This window comes from Phalacrocorax carbo, chromosome 16, assembly GCF_963921805.1.
Source record: "Phalacrocorax carbo chromosome 16, bPhaCar2.1, whole genome shotgun sequence".
Taxonomy (NCBI): domain Eukaryota; kingdom Metazoa; phylum Chordata; class Aves; order Suliformes; family Phalacrocoracidae; genus Phalacrocorax; species Phalacrocorax carbo.
In genome coordinates this window covers 9,548,290-9,560,758 of record NC_087528.1, presented here as the reverse complement: position 1 = coordinate 9,560,758, position 12,469 = coordinate 9,548,290, and the positions used below count along the sequence as shown (strand labels likewise).

At 51.3% G+C, this 12,469-nt stretch overlaps 1 protein-coding gene across 1 annotated transcript; it reads left to right on the top strand.

Moving 5' to 3' along the window:
• The first annotated feature begins 2,822 nt into the window (after positions 1 to 2,822).
• Positions 2,823 to 12,396, top strand: P4HB (prolyl 4-hydroxylase subunit beta). Its single transcript, XM_064467186.1, has 11 exons — positions 2,823 to 3,046; positions 3,378 to 3,584; positions 4,391 to 4,524; positions 4,749 to 4,886; positions 7,839 to 7,943; positions 8,225 to 8,350; positions 8,785 to 8,985; positions 9,647 to 9,767; positions 9,986 to 10,167; positions 10,615 to 10,701; positions 11,349 to 12,396. Exons 1-11 carry the CDS (start codon positions 2,875 to 2,877, stop codon positions 11,430 to 11,432), a joined length of 1,557 nt encoding a protein of 518 aa, XP_064323256.1. The 5' UTR covers positions 2,823 to 2,874; the 3' UTR covers positions 11,433 to 12,396.
• Positions 12,397 to 12,469: the final 73 nt, after the last annotated feature.

The window sequence follows — 12,469 nt, the reverse complement described above, 5'->3', positions numbered from 1 at the left end:
CTCTGTGGGCAGTTAGTGTCAGGGTGAGATCCTGTCTGACGCAATCCCCAGCTCTTTGGCAAGTCTTTCCAAACTCTGGACGTTGGTGTGTCTGTTAGATCATTTGCATGATGGTGGGATGCCTGGGGAGGGGTACACAGGACAGCTGTGATGTGCTGTAACTCCAGGGACTGAGGGCCTACAGGGGTGATTCACTGCTCTGGAACGTGGTCCCTGCTGCACGATGACAGACTGGGCTCTCCCACTGGCAGCCAAGCCCACAAGGGCATGAGCAGCCCGAGGGACGTGCTGCTCCAGTGATGGGCTGGGCGGGACGCGGTAGCTCAGTGAGCCAGATGATTCGGATGATTCTCACTGCTTGTGGCTTCCAGGCAAAAGCATCAGTCCCTTCCCCTTCCGGGAGCTGCATCTCATAAACCTTGGGTCAGAGCTTGCGTAAGAGCGGTCCGGGCTGCTTTTCTCGTCAGGCGGCTGTATGTGCTGCAGGAGCTTGGTCTGACACAGCACCTGCCTCGAAGCAGCAGAACTGCAGCTCTGCAAGCATGGCAGCTTTCACCTGCAGCTGTCAAAAGGCAGCCTGGGAGAACCAAGGCCGAGGAAAAGGGGAGAACTTGTGAATTAATGTCTTGCAGTGCACAAGAGCCCTAGTTGTGGGCCTGTGCCTGCTGTGTCAGCGACTCACTGCCCCAGCTGAGTCCCAGCAAGGAGCGAGTCATCAGAGGAGACATGCTGCCACCACAGAGGGCCAGTGGTGCACTGACTGTGTGGCTTCCCTTTGGTAGGCATGGCAATGCACAGATATTTAAAGAAAAGAAGAGACCTGTCCTCTCTTTGTGGGGTGCCAGAAGGGAGGCACAAGATGCTGTACTCAGCAGTGCCATGATCCCCAACCAGCACCAAAACCAAGAGTGTTGCAGCACCTGCAAGGCGTCAGTGAACATCACTGGCCGTGCCAGAGATGCTGAGCACACGCACCAGTGGCGCAGTGCTACGCCAGGCCCCACGGCCTCCGCAGATGCATGGCAATGCTGTAAGACAGCTCGCCGCCACAAGCCCCAGAAACCTGCCAGCTGTGGGATGTGGCACTTCCCCTTGGCGTCTCGCAAGCTTGCCTCTGCCTGCATGTTGGTGAGGATTTTCTGGCAGGAACTGCCCCAATGCAGGGTCTGGCCCTTTCAGCAGAGAGTTTCGCTGCAGAGCCCCTCTGGCAGGGCCATGAGCCAGATTCGCTCAGGTGAAAGGCTTCAAGGTGGCTGAGCATTAAGGCAGGACCTGCTGCTGGCAGCAGCCAATTCCCCACCCTGGCAGCCTGACATGCCCATGCCTGCATGGCCTCGAGCAGCAGTGGCTGGGCAGTGGCTGCTGTGCGCTCGCTGCTTTGCTCAATTCAGCCTCGCCATCTAAAATCACACCGGACTCTTTCTAAGCCCAAGAAAGGCGTCAGTTCCACACCCACTCAAAGCTCCTGAAGGGATAACTGCTCTCTTGCAGCAGTCATAGAATGGCCAGGTTATCCATGGGGAACTGGCAGGGCACCTTGCTCTGAGCACTGCTGGCCTGGGGCGCTGGGCCCAGCCCCAGCAAGGGGGACAGGGGAGAGAGCAAAGAGCAGGTCTACTTCACAGGCAGCCACTGAGCTGGCACATCAGCAAGGCATGGCCAGGGAGCCTGGAGAGGGCCTGTTCCCACTCCAGCACTTATCAGCTGGGCAGCCTAGAGGTGCAGGTGCTGTAGCAACCCTGCCAATCCCCCAGCTTGGACTCTGCCCGGTCTGCGTGGGCCCGGCTCCGCGTGGGCTCCCCTTCCCCAGCTGAGCTCTGGGAGCAACAGGGACCTGGCAACCAATTCTTGTGCCACATCAGGAGGTACCAGAGCAAAGCAGGAAGAGCCGTGTGATGTGGTTCTCCTCTGCCAGGGTTACAGGATTCATTTCTTGTGGGTCCCTCAGCAGACACAGAATGCCGTGCTCTGAGCCGGAGCCCTCCCGCGACAGGCACCTGCAGGATGCTGGGGGACACAGCGCCCCTCGCGCCCTGCCTCGGGCAAGCCGTGGCGCGGCCGCCTTCACCGTCAGGGAATGTGTCACCGCGAGGCTCCGAGGGACCCGCCGCCGCCCCGAGCTCCCCCCGCTCCCCGCCCCGGGGCCGCCACAAAACCAAACGGCGCCTCCCCGCGCCGCAGCCATGGCCGGTGCCTCGTACGGGGTGGGGGGTGGTGTGTCCAGGGACAACGGGGCCACCGTGACACTCGTGACGCCGAGCATCCGCGCCCCGTCCCCGCGGTAGGGACCTAGGCCCGGGTCCAGCCCTGAGCACTGCCCAGTGCAGCCTCCTTCCCGGACCTCCGACTGCCAGCCTCGCGTGCCGTGACGTGCCCCGCAGCGTCACATGCCCCACTGCCTTTCCCTCCGAGGCAGCCGGAAGAGGGATCTTTCCCTTCCGGGTCGGGTCAAAGTGCGGCGAAAACTGTCCAGTCAGAATCCACCACGCGCGCCTGGCCGCGCGCAGGCGCAGTGCCCGCCCGCGGGGGCCGCCCGAGTGCCACGTTCGAGGGCAGGCGGTCGCGCGAGGCGGTGGCGCTGACCAATCGCGACCGACGCAGCGGAAGGAAATGAACCAATGGCGACAGGCGGGAGGGGAGCGAGACCAACAGCCAACCCGCGGCGGCGGGCGGGGGGCATGCCCAACCCACCGGCGAATAGAAACCGCCCGGCAGCCCGGGCGGCGGGCCCAGCCAATGGCGGGTGGCAGCGGAGCGGCGCGACACCACCAATGGGGCGCGGCGGCGGCCGGGGGGGAGGCGGGTTTATAAGCGGAGGCGGCGCCGGTACCGCACGCCCGTCCCGTCGCGTCCCGACCCGCCGCCATCAGCGCCATGGCGGGGCTCCGCGCCCTCCTCCCGCTGCTCTGCCTACTCCTGCCGTCGCCTGCCCGCCCAGGCGTTGCTGCCGCCGCTCCGGAGGAGGAAGAGGACGGTGTCCTGGTGCTGCGGGGCGCCTCCTTCGAGCAGGCGCTGGCGGCGCATCGTTACCTGCTCGTCGAGTTCTGTGAGGGCCGGGGCTGGGGACGGGGGTCGCGGGAATGGCGGGCTGGGAGGGGCGGGCGGCGGCCCCGGGGGATGAGGGTGGGGCCAGGGGACGGAGGGACTAGGGGGAGGCGCTGCGGGACCGGACCGGGGGCGGCGGTGCAGGACCCGGGGTGCGGGACCTGAGCTGCCCTCGGCCCTGCCCCGCTCCCGGAGCCCGGGACTTGGGGGGAGTTGCTCGGTGTCGACCTCCTGCCCCGCACCCGCTCACGGGGCTCCCGGAGGCTGGGGTTTGGCGTGGCGGGGGGATGCAGCCGGAGCGGGGGATTCGGTGCTGACCCGCTGCCCCGCAGATGCCCCGTGGTGCGGGCACTGTAAAGCACTGGCCCCCGAGTATGCGAAAGCTGCGGCGAAGCTCAAGGCAGAGGGCTCGGAGATCCGGCTGGCCAAGGTGGATGCCACAGAGGAGTCGGAGTTGGCGCAGCAGTTTGGCGTGCGTGGTTACCCCACCATCAAGTTCTTCAGGAACGGTGACAAGGCCACTCCCAAAGAGTACACGGGTGAGCTGGGGCACCCGGCCATGCTGCTGGGACGCAGAGGGTGGCGACGTGGCGGTGGGTCCTTGCACCTGGCCCTGTGCTCCTGTGTGTGCTGGTGCGGCTGGACAAGGTCCACTGTGACAGCAGCCCAGGGAGCAGAGTGGGAGCAGCAGGCGTACTCTGGGTGGGTGTTGAGGAGCAAGTCTGCCTTTAACAGGTTTTCTTGCTCAAAGCTGGGGAAATCCCTAATATGAGCTAAAGCAGATGGAATTGCTTCTGTGTAGGAAAGAAGAGGAAAACAAGCTTGATTTGTTAATCAGCCTGACTTTACTCAAGCAATGTAGTGCCCAGGATTGAGACAAATGCTTGGGCGTTTGGGTAAAGGGGTGAACACGAGGTGTAAGACAGAGGTGTAAGGAAGACCAAGACAAGCAGCTAAACCAAGCCACATTGTGCTGGATGCTGAGCGTAACATCCAGAATACTGGCTTTGAAACAAAGAGGTGATATATTTGTGTAAAAAAAAAAAAAAAAAAGTATTAGCATCTTGGAAGAGTGCAGTGTTGCTGGTCAAAGTTTAAAAACACGCTTGGGCTACAAGCAAGAGAAGAATGGATTCCTGGGAGCCCCTTGTACCTTGACTTAACAATTAGGGATTGGCTTAATTACAGTAGGAGTGAAAGGAAGAGAGTTGCGTAAACGATATCTTGATTCTTTCTGACCTCTTGGCCAGCTGCTGAACAGCCTATCTCAAAGTTTAGGGGTTGTGTGTTCTTAAACTTAGTCAAGGGGAAAAAGTTAATTGGTATTCTTACCTTTCTCTTGCAGCTGGCAGAGAAGCAGATGATATCGTCAGCTGGCTGAAGAAACGCACTGGCCCAGCTGCAACTACCCTGACAGATGCTGCTGCAGCAGAGACATTAGTGGATTCCAGTGAAGTGGTTGTGATTGGGTTCTTTAAGGTAGGGTTTGTGCTTCTATTTGAGAAGCTCTTGTGTACATCTAGGGCCTTCCTTCCCTGCTTCCCTGCCCCATGGGGACCTGACAGCTGGGGAAGGCTCTCTAAGTTGTGAAACACTTGCTGTCCTGCCTTACTTGATTGTCCAGTTCTCTGGCTGGTAAGCCCTGGGATGTTTATGCTTCAGTTTGATGGATCCCATGTGGGACACCTTTCTTTATTCTCCAGGATTTGACATCAGAGGCTGCAAAGGAGTTCTTGTTGGCAGCGGAAGCCGTGGATGACATTCCTTTTGGGATTTCATCTAGTGATGATGTCTTCACCAAGTACCAGCTTAGCAAGGATGGCGTTGTCCTCTTCAAGAAGGTACTGGCTGGTGCAAAGCACGAGCACCACACTTGAGTCTTGTGCCTCTTAACTTTAACTAGTCAGATTCAAATGAGGGCAGCCCTGGATGAAACAGCAAAAGATCCTGTTCTGTTAGTATGGCTGTTTCCAAGCCTCAGATCCTGGAAGGGGGGAGAAGGGTGGAGCCTTCAGCCCCTTTGTGGGGTGGCAGAGCCCCAGGTCCCCTTGCAGGGCACGACCAGCAGCAGAGGGGCCTGCAGTCAGCAGAGGGCAGCCTCATCAGTCTCTTAGCCCCGTGCTGCCCTCCCAAAGCTGCTGGGGTTTGAGTCCAAGCTGTTGCTTCACTCACTTCCCTGTTTCTCAGAGATCTGGCTGCAGCACAGTAATGGTCAGCACAATCTTTAAAATATTTATTGCTGTAACTAGTGAGGCCTCCTGTGCCCCTCCCCAAACTTTGAAGGTCTTTGACAGAACAGTAGCGAGTCTTGATGACTTGCCACGATGCTCTGTGATTGTGGCTTAGCAAAGTTGCTTTTAAGCATACTCAGTATTGACTTTGACTGCAGTCAGTCAACAGCTGTGTCTAAGTTGTTCTGTGCCTTCTGTTGCTGTGGGCCCTGCAGCATAGTGGTTCCAGCAAAGTTCCTAAGATTTGCAGCTCCAGCTGACTAGGCTGGGGCACTTGGCTTATGTGCAGAGGGATGCTGGCTGTTTACAGAATCAGAAATAAACTTAGTGATGCCTTTATTAAAATCCCAGTCACTGGGATGAAATCCTAGGTTTGAGAAGACAAGTAGAGGCTCCTTAGATTTGGTGGTACTGGGTCATGGGTGCAGTGAGGTGGGACAGAAAGCTGGTTTGGGTTCAGACTTACTAAACCTGTAATCTAATCAGTCATTGATCTGACCGATTTGACCTAAGACAGGCTAAAGAGCTGAGTGAATTCTTATTTCATTCTTTGCTCAGCTAAAGTAGTATATCTTATTCCACTGAGCCTCTGAAACTGTAGCTATTTTTATGGTGCTAGAAGCTTGTAGACTTAAATTCTTAGAGGTCCCTCAGATCAGTATGGCTGAGGATGCAAGTAAATTATCAGGCTAACAAGTTCAAAATGCTAGGGTTTTGTGACCAGAAAAGTTGGGGTGGGTGAAGGGACCAGTATTGTTCTTGGCTGACTTATTACCTGTACGTTGTTCTTCTTGCATATAGCTTTATGTAAACTTTCTGCATACTCTGTGGCTAATGTTAGGCTGAAATAGCTGTTTGCAGGGGTTTTCTCAACTTTTATTTGTGTCCTTTGGCAAGCACTGAAGTCCAACTAGAAATGCTCCTCTAAAGCTGACAGCTTCTTTGGGGCTGTGGGGAGTACCACCGTTGGGCTCTGAGCAGGGCAACATAGACATTGCTTTGAAGTGCCTGGGTTACAGCTAGGGTGTCCAGTGCTGAAAGTTTTGTGTAGTTACATGTACATTTTCTCATGTTTAGCTCTCTGTAGAATGGACTTGTGTTGATCTGATGTACTGTTCTAACCCTTAAGTCCTGTGAGCTCTAAGGTTTCCTCTGCTTCTGAAGAACTGGGGCAGTGGCAGGACCGGTCTTAACAGTAAAGGAATTTTCAAGCTATTTTCCATAAGTGTAGCCAGTTTGGGTACATCTGGAATGAAAAGCAATTCTGCACCTGGCAGCTTCTGTCGGGTGTGTTAGGAGTGGGAGGAATCTTGGTCTGAAAGGCTGTTCTTGAGCCACTGGAGGGCTGGGATGCAGCGCACAGCACTTCTGCAGCACGGAAGAAAGAAGGTGAGGTGCTTTTCAGGCCATGAATGTTGCCTCCTTGTTCCTGTTTTGGTGTGATCTCATGGTAGTGCTGTGAGAGCCCTCAGACATGTCCAACCCAAACCAAGGTGAAAATGAGCACCCATGGTAACCAAATACCAGGACGTAAGTGCCAGATGGTTTATTTTGCCAAGAATCATGTTTTTGGTCTTTGGCTCAGCTTTCTGTATTTAGTTGGGTCTAAAGTGAGAGGGTTTGTTGGCTAGTCATTCTTGTCATATTCTTTGAGTTGTCCAGACCTGCAAAGACCCTCAAACAACTTGTTCTGAGGCTGTGATGGTGACATTCAATATTCTTTAAAGTATTTACAAAGTTAATTTCCAATGTTAAGTGTTTTGCTCAGCTTTTCAGCTGAGGCTGGTATGCTTCCTCTGACAGAAGGTTATCCGAGTCCACCCTCTTGCTTCTGCCAGTAACTCTGAGCATTGCCCTGCCATGGGACTGCTGTGCTATCCCGCACATCCTCTGTAACCTTGATGATCCTCTACAGCTGTTCCCTTTCCAGGCTGCCAGAGAGGGTTCTGAGAATCTTGGTCAGGGGTACAGGTGATGCCCTAATATAAAAAGGGTTCTGGCACCTCCGTGCAATGTGCATGTTAAACACGTGCTGTTGTCTCTAACAATAGAGGCTGAAATGATCCTGCAGAGCTGAGTAAATTACTATTTACTTGCAGTGCATGGTGGGCTTTGCTGTCAGACTTCTTTCATAGCACTGCCTGGTTAAAGTGCGCACGTCTGCTCTGATGCTGCTAATTCCCGCAGAGCAGAAAGCTGCCTGTGCTCCAGTAGCTTCTCCCTGGTCTGTCTAGTGCCTTCTACAGTGAAGTTAAAAGCCCTTCTTGGTGACCTGTTTCATAAATCATTTCACAGTCGTGCAAAGCAATGCTAGGATCTAAGCTGATTGTCTTGTTGCTTCTCATTTTTGCTGCTGGGGGTGATTTTAGCCTTTGCTTGCCAGGAAGATGAATACCTTGATCCAGATTTTATGTGAACCATGTGGTGACCTTGTTGAGAGGTGGAAGGCTGCTCTGAACAAGTGGAGCTGAGATCCATTGGGGCAGTGACTCTGGTGGCATCTCACTTCTTGAAAGACTTGTATGGGATATGAAGTGTTCTAATGCAGTTCTGTTCTTGCAGTTTGATGAAGGCCGTAACAACTTTGAAGGGGAACTTACAAAAGATAATTTATTGAACTTCATCAAGTCTAATGCACTGCCTCTGGTCATAGAGTTCACTGAACAGGTAGGTCATTAGATACTTGGTAAGGCCTCTTCCCATAGCTACTGTATGAATATAACAAAGCTTAAATTGTAGGTTGTGTGGTCATGTTTTATCTTAGAGCTGATACTGGGTTGGGGTTATGGACAAGTGTGAAGAGCACAAGGGAAAGGCATAAGCCTGCCGTTCAAAGCAGTCCTGTAATATTGCAGGTTCCTGTGGTCTAGTCAGAATAGCAGAGCCAAGCTGGTCTTGACACTGGTTTATCTCTCTTCCAAAAATAAAGTTTATTTCCTACTCTTCAGACTGCTCCTAAAATCTTTGGAGGAGAAATCAAGACTCATATTCTGCTGTTCCTACCAAAAAGTGTGTCTGACTACCAAGAGAAACTGGACAACTTCAAGAGTGCAGCTGGAAACTTCAAAGGGAAGGTGAGATGGTTTTCTTGGATTATGAATTAAGTGACCACCTCCTGCAGAGAGCTGTAGCACTGTCTGTTTATATCAGCTTAACAGCTATGGAGGAGGACTTGAAGCTAGTTCTACCTGTGTCCCTTGATAATAGGTGACTGAGTCACTTACTGGCTTGCACAAGTATTGAAGGAAAACAGTTAACTCCTGACTTTCCTTCCTGCAGATGTAAATCTGACTCTGTCTTAATCAACATCAGTGCCAGGTCTGTGTGTGTGCTGCTTGAACTGTTGTGGCTCAAGCATTTGTGCTTTGACAGGGTGCCCTCTTCATGGGCTTGGAGAAGGAAGGAGGGGCCAGTTCAGCTACTACCCATGCAAGTGTGTGTGTATAAAGTATTGACACCTGAGAGGTATTTGTCTTCACCGTACTGCCTTTGACTCTTTCCTCCAAAGATCCTGTTCATCTTCATAGACAGCGACCACAGTGACAACCAGAGGATTTTGGAGTTTTTTGGCCTAAAGAAAGAAGAATGTCCAGCTGTACGTCTGATCACACTGGAGGAAGAAATGACCAAATACAAACCTGAATCGGATGACCTCACAGCGGACAAGATCAAAGAGTTCTGTAATAAGTTCCTGGAGGGCAAGATCAAGGTAAAGATGATAAATGCTGCTGGTTGTAAACCTACTGGCTAAGCAAGCATAAAATGCTCCCTGTGAGGAGTTGAGTCATCTGGAGAAAATCCTTCCAACTAACGTACAGAATATCTAGCGGGCTTTGAGCTGAGAAATGAAAGGCGAAACTACTGGGGCATGAAGACTGTAAGAAAGCAAGCTCTGTACTGGCACCTGAGTACAAGCAGAGCCTCCTCTTTCTGCTGCTTGTGGTAACTGTGCTGTTTATCCAGTTGCTCTTTCTGCCAGCAATCTGTGGAAGGTGTGAACTCACGTGGCTCAGTTTAAAGAGCTTCCAGCACTAATCTGCTGGAGGTAGCCATCTGCAACTTACTCCAGTAGTGACTGTTTAGCTAAACTCGGTCCTATGGGAATGATGCTGTCAGCAATATTGTTTCCTTCCTGCAGAGCTCAACTGCAGTTCTCTGCAAGAGCACCTGTTATTCCCACTTGTTCAGGGTGGGAAGGAGACTTTCTGTAAGCAGAAGAGGAAGTGACTGACTCATCTGATTGCTCACAGCCTATGATTGAGGCACTGAGGGGGGTGGTTAATCTTGGGTTTTCTGGGATATGTGACTGCATGTGCATTCCAAGCAGCTGTGTAGCAAATCATGCATCTGAATTTCACTTCTTATTCCAGCCCCACCTGATGAGTCAGGATCTTCCTGATGACTGGGACAAGCAGCCTGTCAAAGTTCTAGTTGGGAAGAACTTTGAAGAAGTTGCTTTTGATGAGAATAAGAATGTCTTTGTAGAGTTCTGTAAGTATCTTTCAACAACTGATTCCAGGAACTGGCATGAAAGGAGTGCCAAAATACTGCATGACTAGGATTAGGGAGAAAGTGTCTTGGAGAATCTAAGCCACAAAGGGAATGCTTTGGTTGAAAAGATGTGCGTGAACTGTCTGGCATGGGGGCTGAGGGGGAGTGGTGGTAACTTGTTAGGTTGGTGGTAGTAGCTATGTTTTTCTAAATAACAGATGCCCCCTGGTGTGGTCACTGTAAGCAGCTGGCTCCTATCTGGGACAAGCTGGGAGAGACCTACAGGGACCATGAGAACATTGTCATTGCCAAGATGGATTCAACAGCCAATGAAGTAGATGCAGTGAAAATCCACAGCTTCCCAACACTCAAGTTCTTCCCTGCAGGCTCTGGCAGAAATGTAAGAAGGCAGCTGACCTTATACAGATTGCACAAGGGAGCACTAGAAATGCTTAGTTGCCTGCTTGAGTTCTGTTTTGAACAAGACCTTTGGGAGGGCTCTCCATTCTGTAGGGATGGAATGCATCAAGTCTACAGGACATCTGAGACCCTTTGTGGGGGGCTGGGCTGTAGGAAAGAGTTTGGTGGGGGTGGGAAGTGGGAATGGGGGGGAAAAAGGGAGCATAGCAGAGGACAGTGTGCTCATCTGCAGGCTATTCTTTCCTCGCAGTGCTCTCTGAAGTCTAGTGGCTGAGCTGTTTTCCTTCGTCTCATATGGGTGAAGGTGAATTTTTAAATTCCCTTTTGCTTGGCATGTTAACTGTTGCTCAGAAAGAGAATTCTCCTCTCCAGGGGTGTAGTTCTGTAGGTGCCCATAACCATTATCTTGGTGTTTTTTCCTGTGTAGGTAATTGACTATAATGGGGAGAGGACATTAGAAGGCTTCAAAAAATTCTTGGAGAGTGGAGGTCAGGATGGGGCAGCAGCTGATGATGTGAGTAATATTAATATAGTACCCTGGGCCCTTGGAATATGGAGTGTGGGTTGGATCTGGTCCTGTGCTTGAATCCACAATCCTAAATAAGATCCTGGGTTGTATGTGGCAGGAAAGGATATTGGTGAACAAAAGTGCCCACATCAAAATGCGACAGTTCAGTTGTAGCCTGGCTGGCCATTGCCTGTAATGGACCCTTTTTACTGGGAACACTTCAGCTGGGTGTGAAATAAATGTTCTTGGGAGGCTTAAACACAAATGCATGGAACCTGTTGATATTATAGCCTCTAACTTTGCGCAAGCTGTCTCTGGTTGCTGTGCAAACTGCTGGAGTACTTAGAGGACTACTTCTTTATTGAGAACTGCTCAGCACCTGGAACTTGAGTGGTATGATGAACATTATATATGCAGTATATCTAGTTGGAAGCTCCTCACCTGCCAGGGTGAGGGTGTTACAGGTGCAGGGACCAGCTTCCAGGGGTTTCCGAATCCTTAATGTCCCAAATTCAGAGCTCTTGGTAGAAGTCTCTGGATGTTTTGTTAATGTGGGGGCAGAGAATAGTGAACAGATTGGAGATGCTGTTCTGTGCTTGGTTTTGGATCTGCCTAATGTGCCAGAAACCAGTAGCTGTCTTTAACCTATACAGGATCTGGAGGACCTGGAGACAGATGAAGAAACAGACCTTGAGGAAGGTGATGATGAGCAGAAAATCCAAAAGGATGAATTGTAAAGAGAAGACTGATCTACATCACCCAAAAAATCAGACACTAAATTGGCTGCTGTTACGCAGCCCAGGGAGTCAGAAACCCATTAAGAATTAAAGCAGAAGGTGAATGACTGGAAATCCAGGGATTGGCTTTTAAAGTAACACTTTACCCTCACTTATCTGTACCCTTGACTATCTTTTCTTTCTTTTTGCTTTTGAGAAGGGATCTGTCACTTGGTAGCCAGCCCAGCCAGCTGGGTTCATTTTTTTATTGTGATGTACTTTTTTGTACACAGCTCTTGTTTTGAATTATTCTGTTCTGGGTAGAAGCAGATTGTGAAGTGGTAGCATGAGTTCAATGGCCCAACATTCCGGAGCCTTGCCACTAACATCTTCCAAGAAAGCTTATTTCCCTTTTTTCTTTTAAAACTAAAGCCCGTAGTTAATTTCTGCACCTGGCAGGGCCTTTAATGGTCTCAGCTGTTCTTCCCTGGAATCAGCCTTCAGTGTATGTAGGGAAGGAGGCAGTGGGCTGATGGTGTGTGATGGGTGAATATGAAGGTGCTTCTCTTCATGCTGGGCAGATGTTTCCTTTCCCCTGCTTTAAGACACTTGGAGATGACTATTCCAAACACCTGAAAGGGTGGAATACTGTGCACTGGCTGTGGCAGGCTCTGAGGGTGGAGGTGATAGCTGGCTCACCAGCTTAGATGAGACCTAGCTGTGTTGCCATCCTTTTGATCAAATGCAAGACTGTTTTGCAATCACTTTCCATGCATTATTTTGAATGGGTTGACCAGGTGGGTGGTGTGGGAGGGCCTGATAAAATAGATTGAAGAGGACACTTGCAATTACTGGGTTTTGGGGAGGAACTTGAACAGGGGAGTGCCTCAAAGGCCTGAGCTCCATCAGGCTGGTTCTTAGCATTCCGCTAAAATAACATTGGAATTTAATTTGTTGGCCAAATAAAGTTGAGATTTTAATACTATTATGTCTTTGTCTTTATCAGAATGTAGAATGAATATATTTGAACTTAGAACTCTGATCCTCTTTCAGGTCAG

What these genes read in the sequence shown, in the direction of transcription:
- P4HB (XM_064467186.1), top strand. Translation starts at nt 2,875, where the DNA reads ATGGCGGGGCTCCGCGCCCTCCTCCCGCTGCTCTGCCTACTCCTGCCG. An exon ending in TTACCTGCTCGTCGAGTTCT is followed by an intron (nt 3,047 to 3,377) that starts GTGAGGGCCGGG and finishes GCTGCCCCGCAG; the next exon opens with ATGCCCCGTGGTGCGGGCAC. An exon ending in CTGGAAACTTCAAAGGGAAG is followed by an intron (nt 8,351 to 8,784) that starts GTGAGATGGTTT and finishes TTTCCTCCAAAG; the next exon opens with ATCCTGTTCATCTTCATAGA.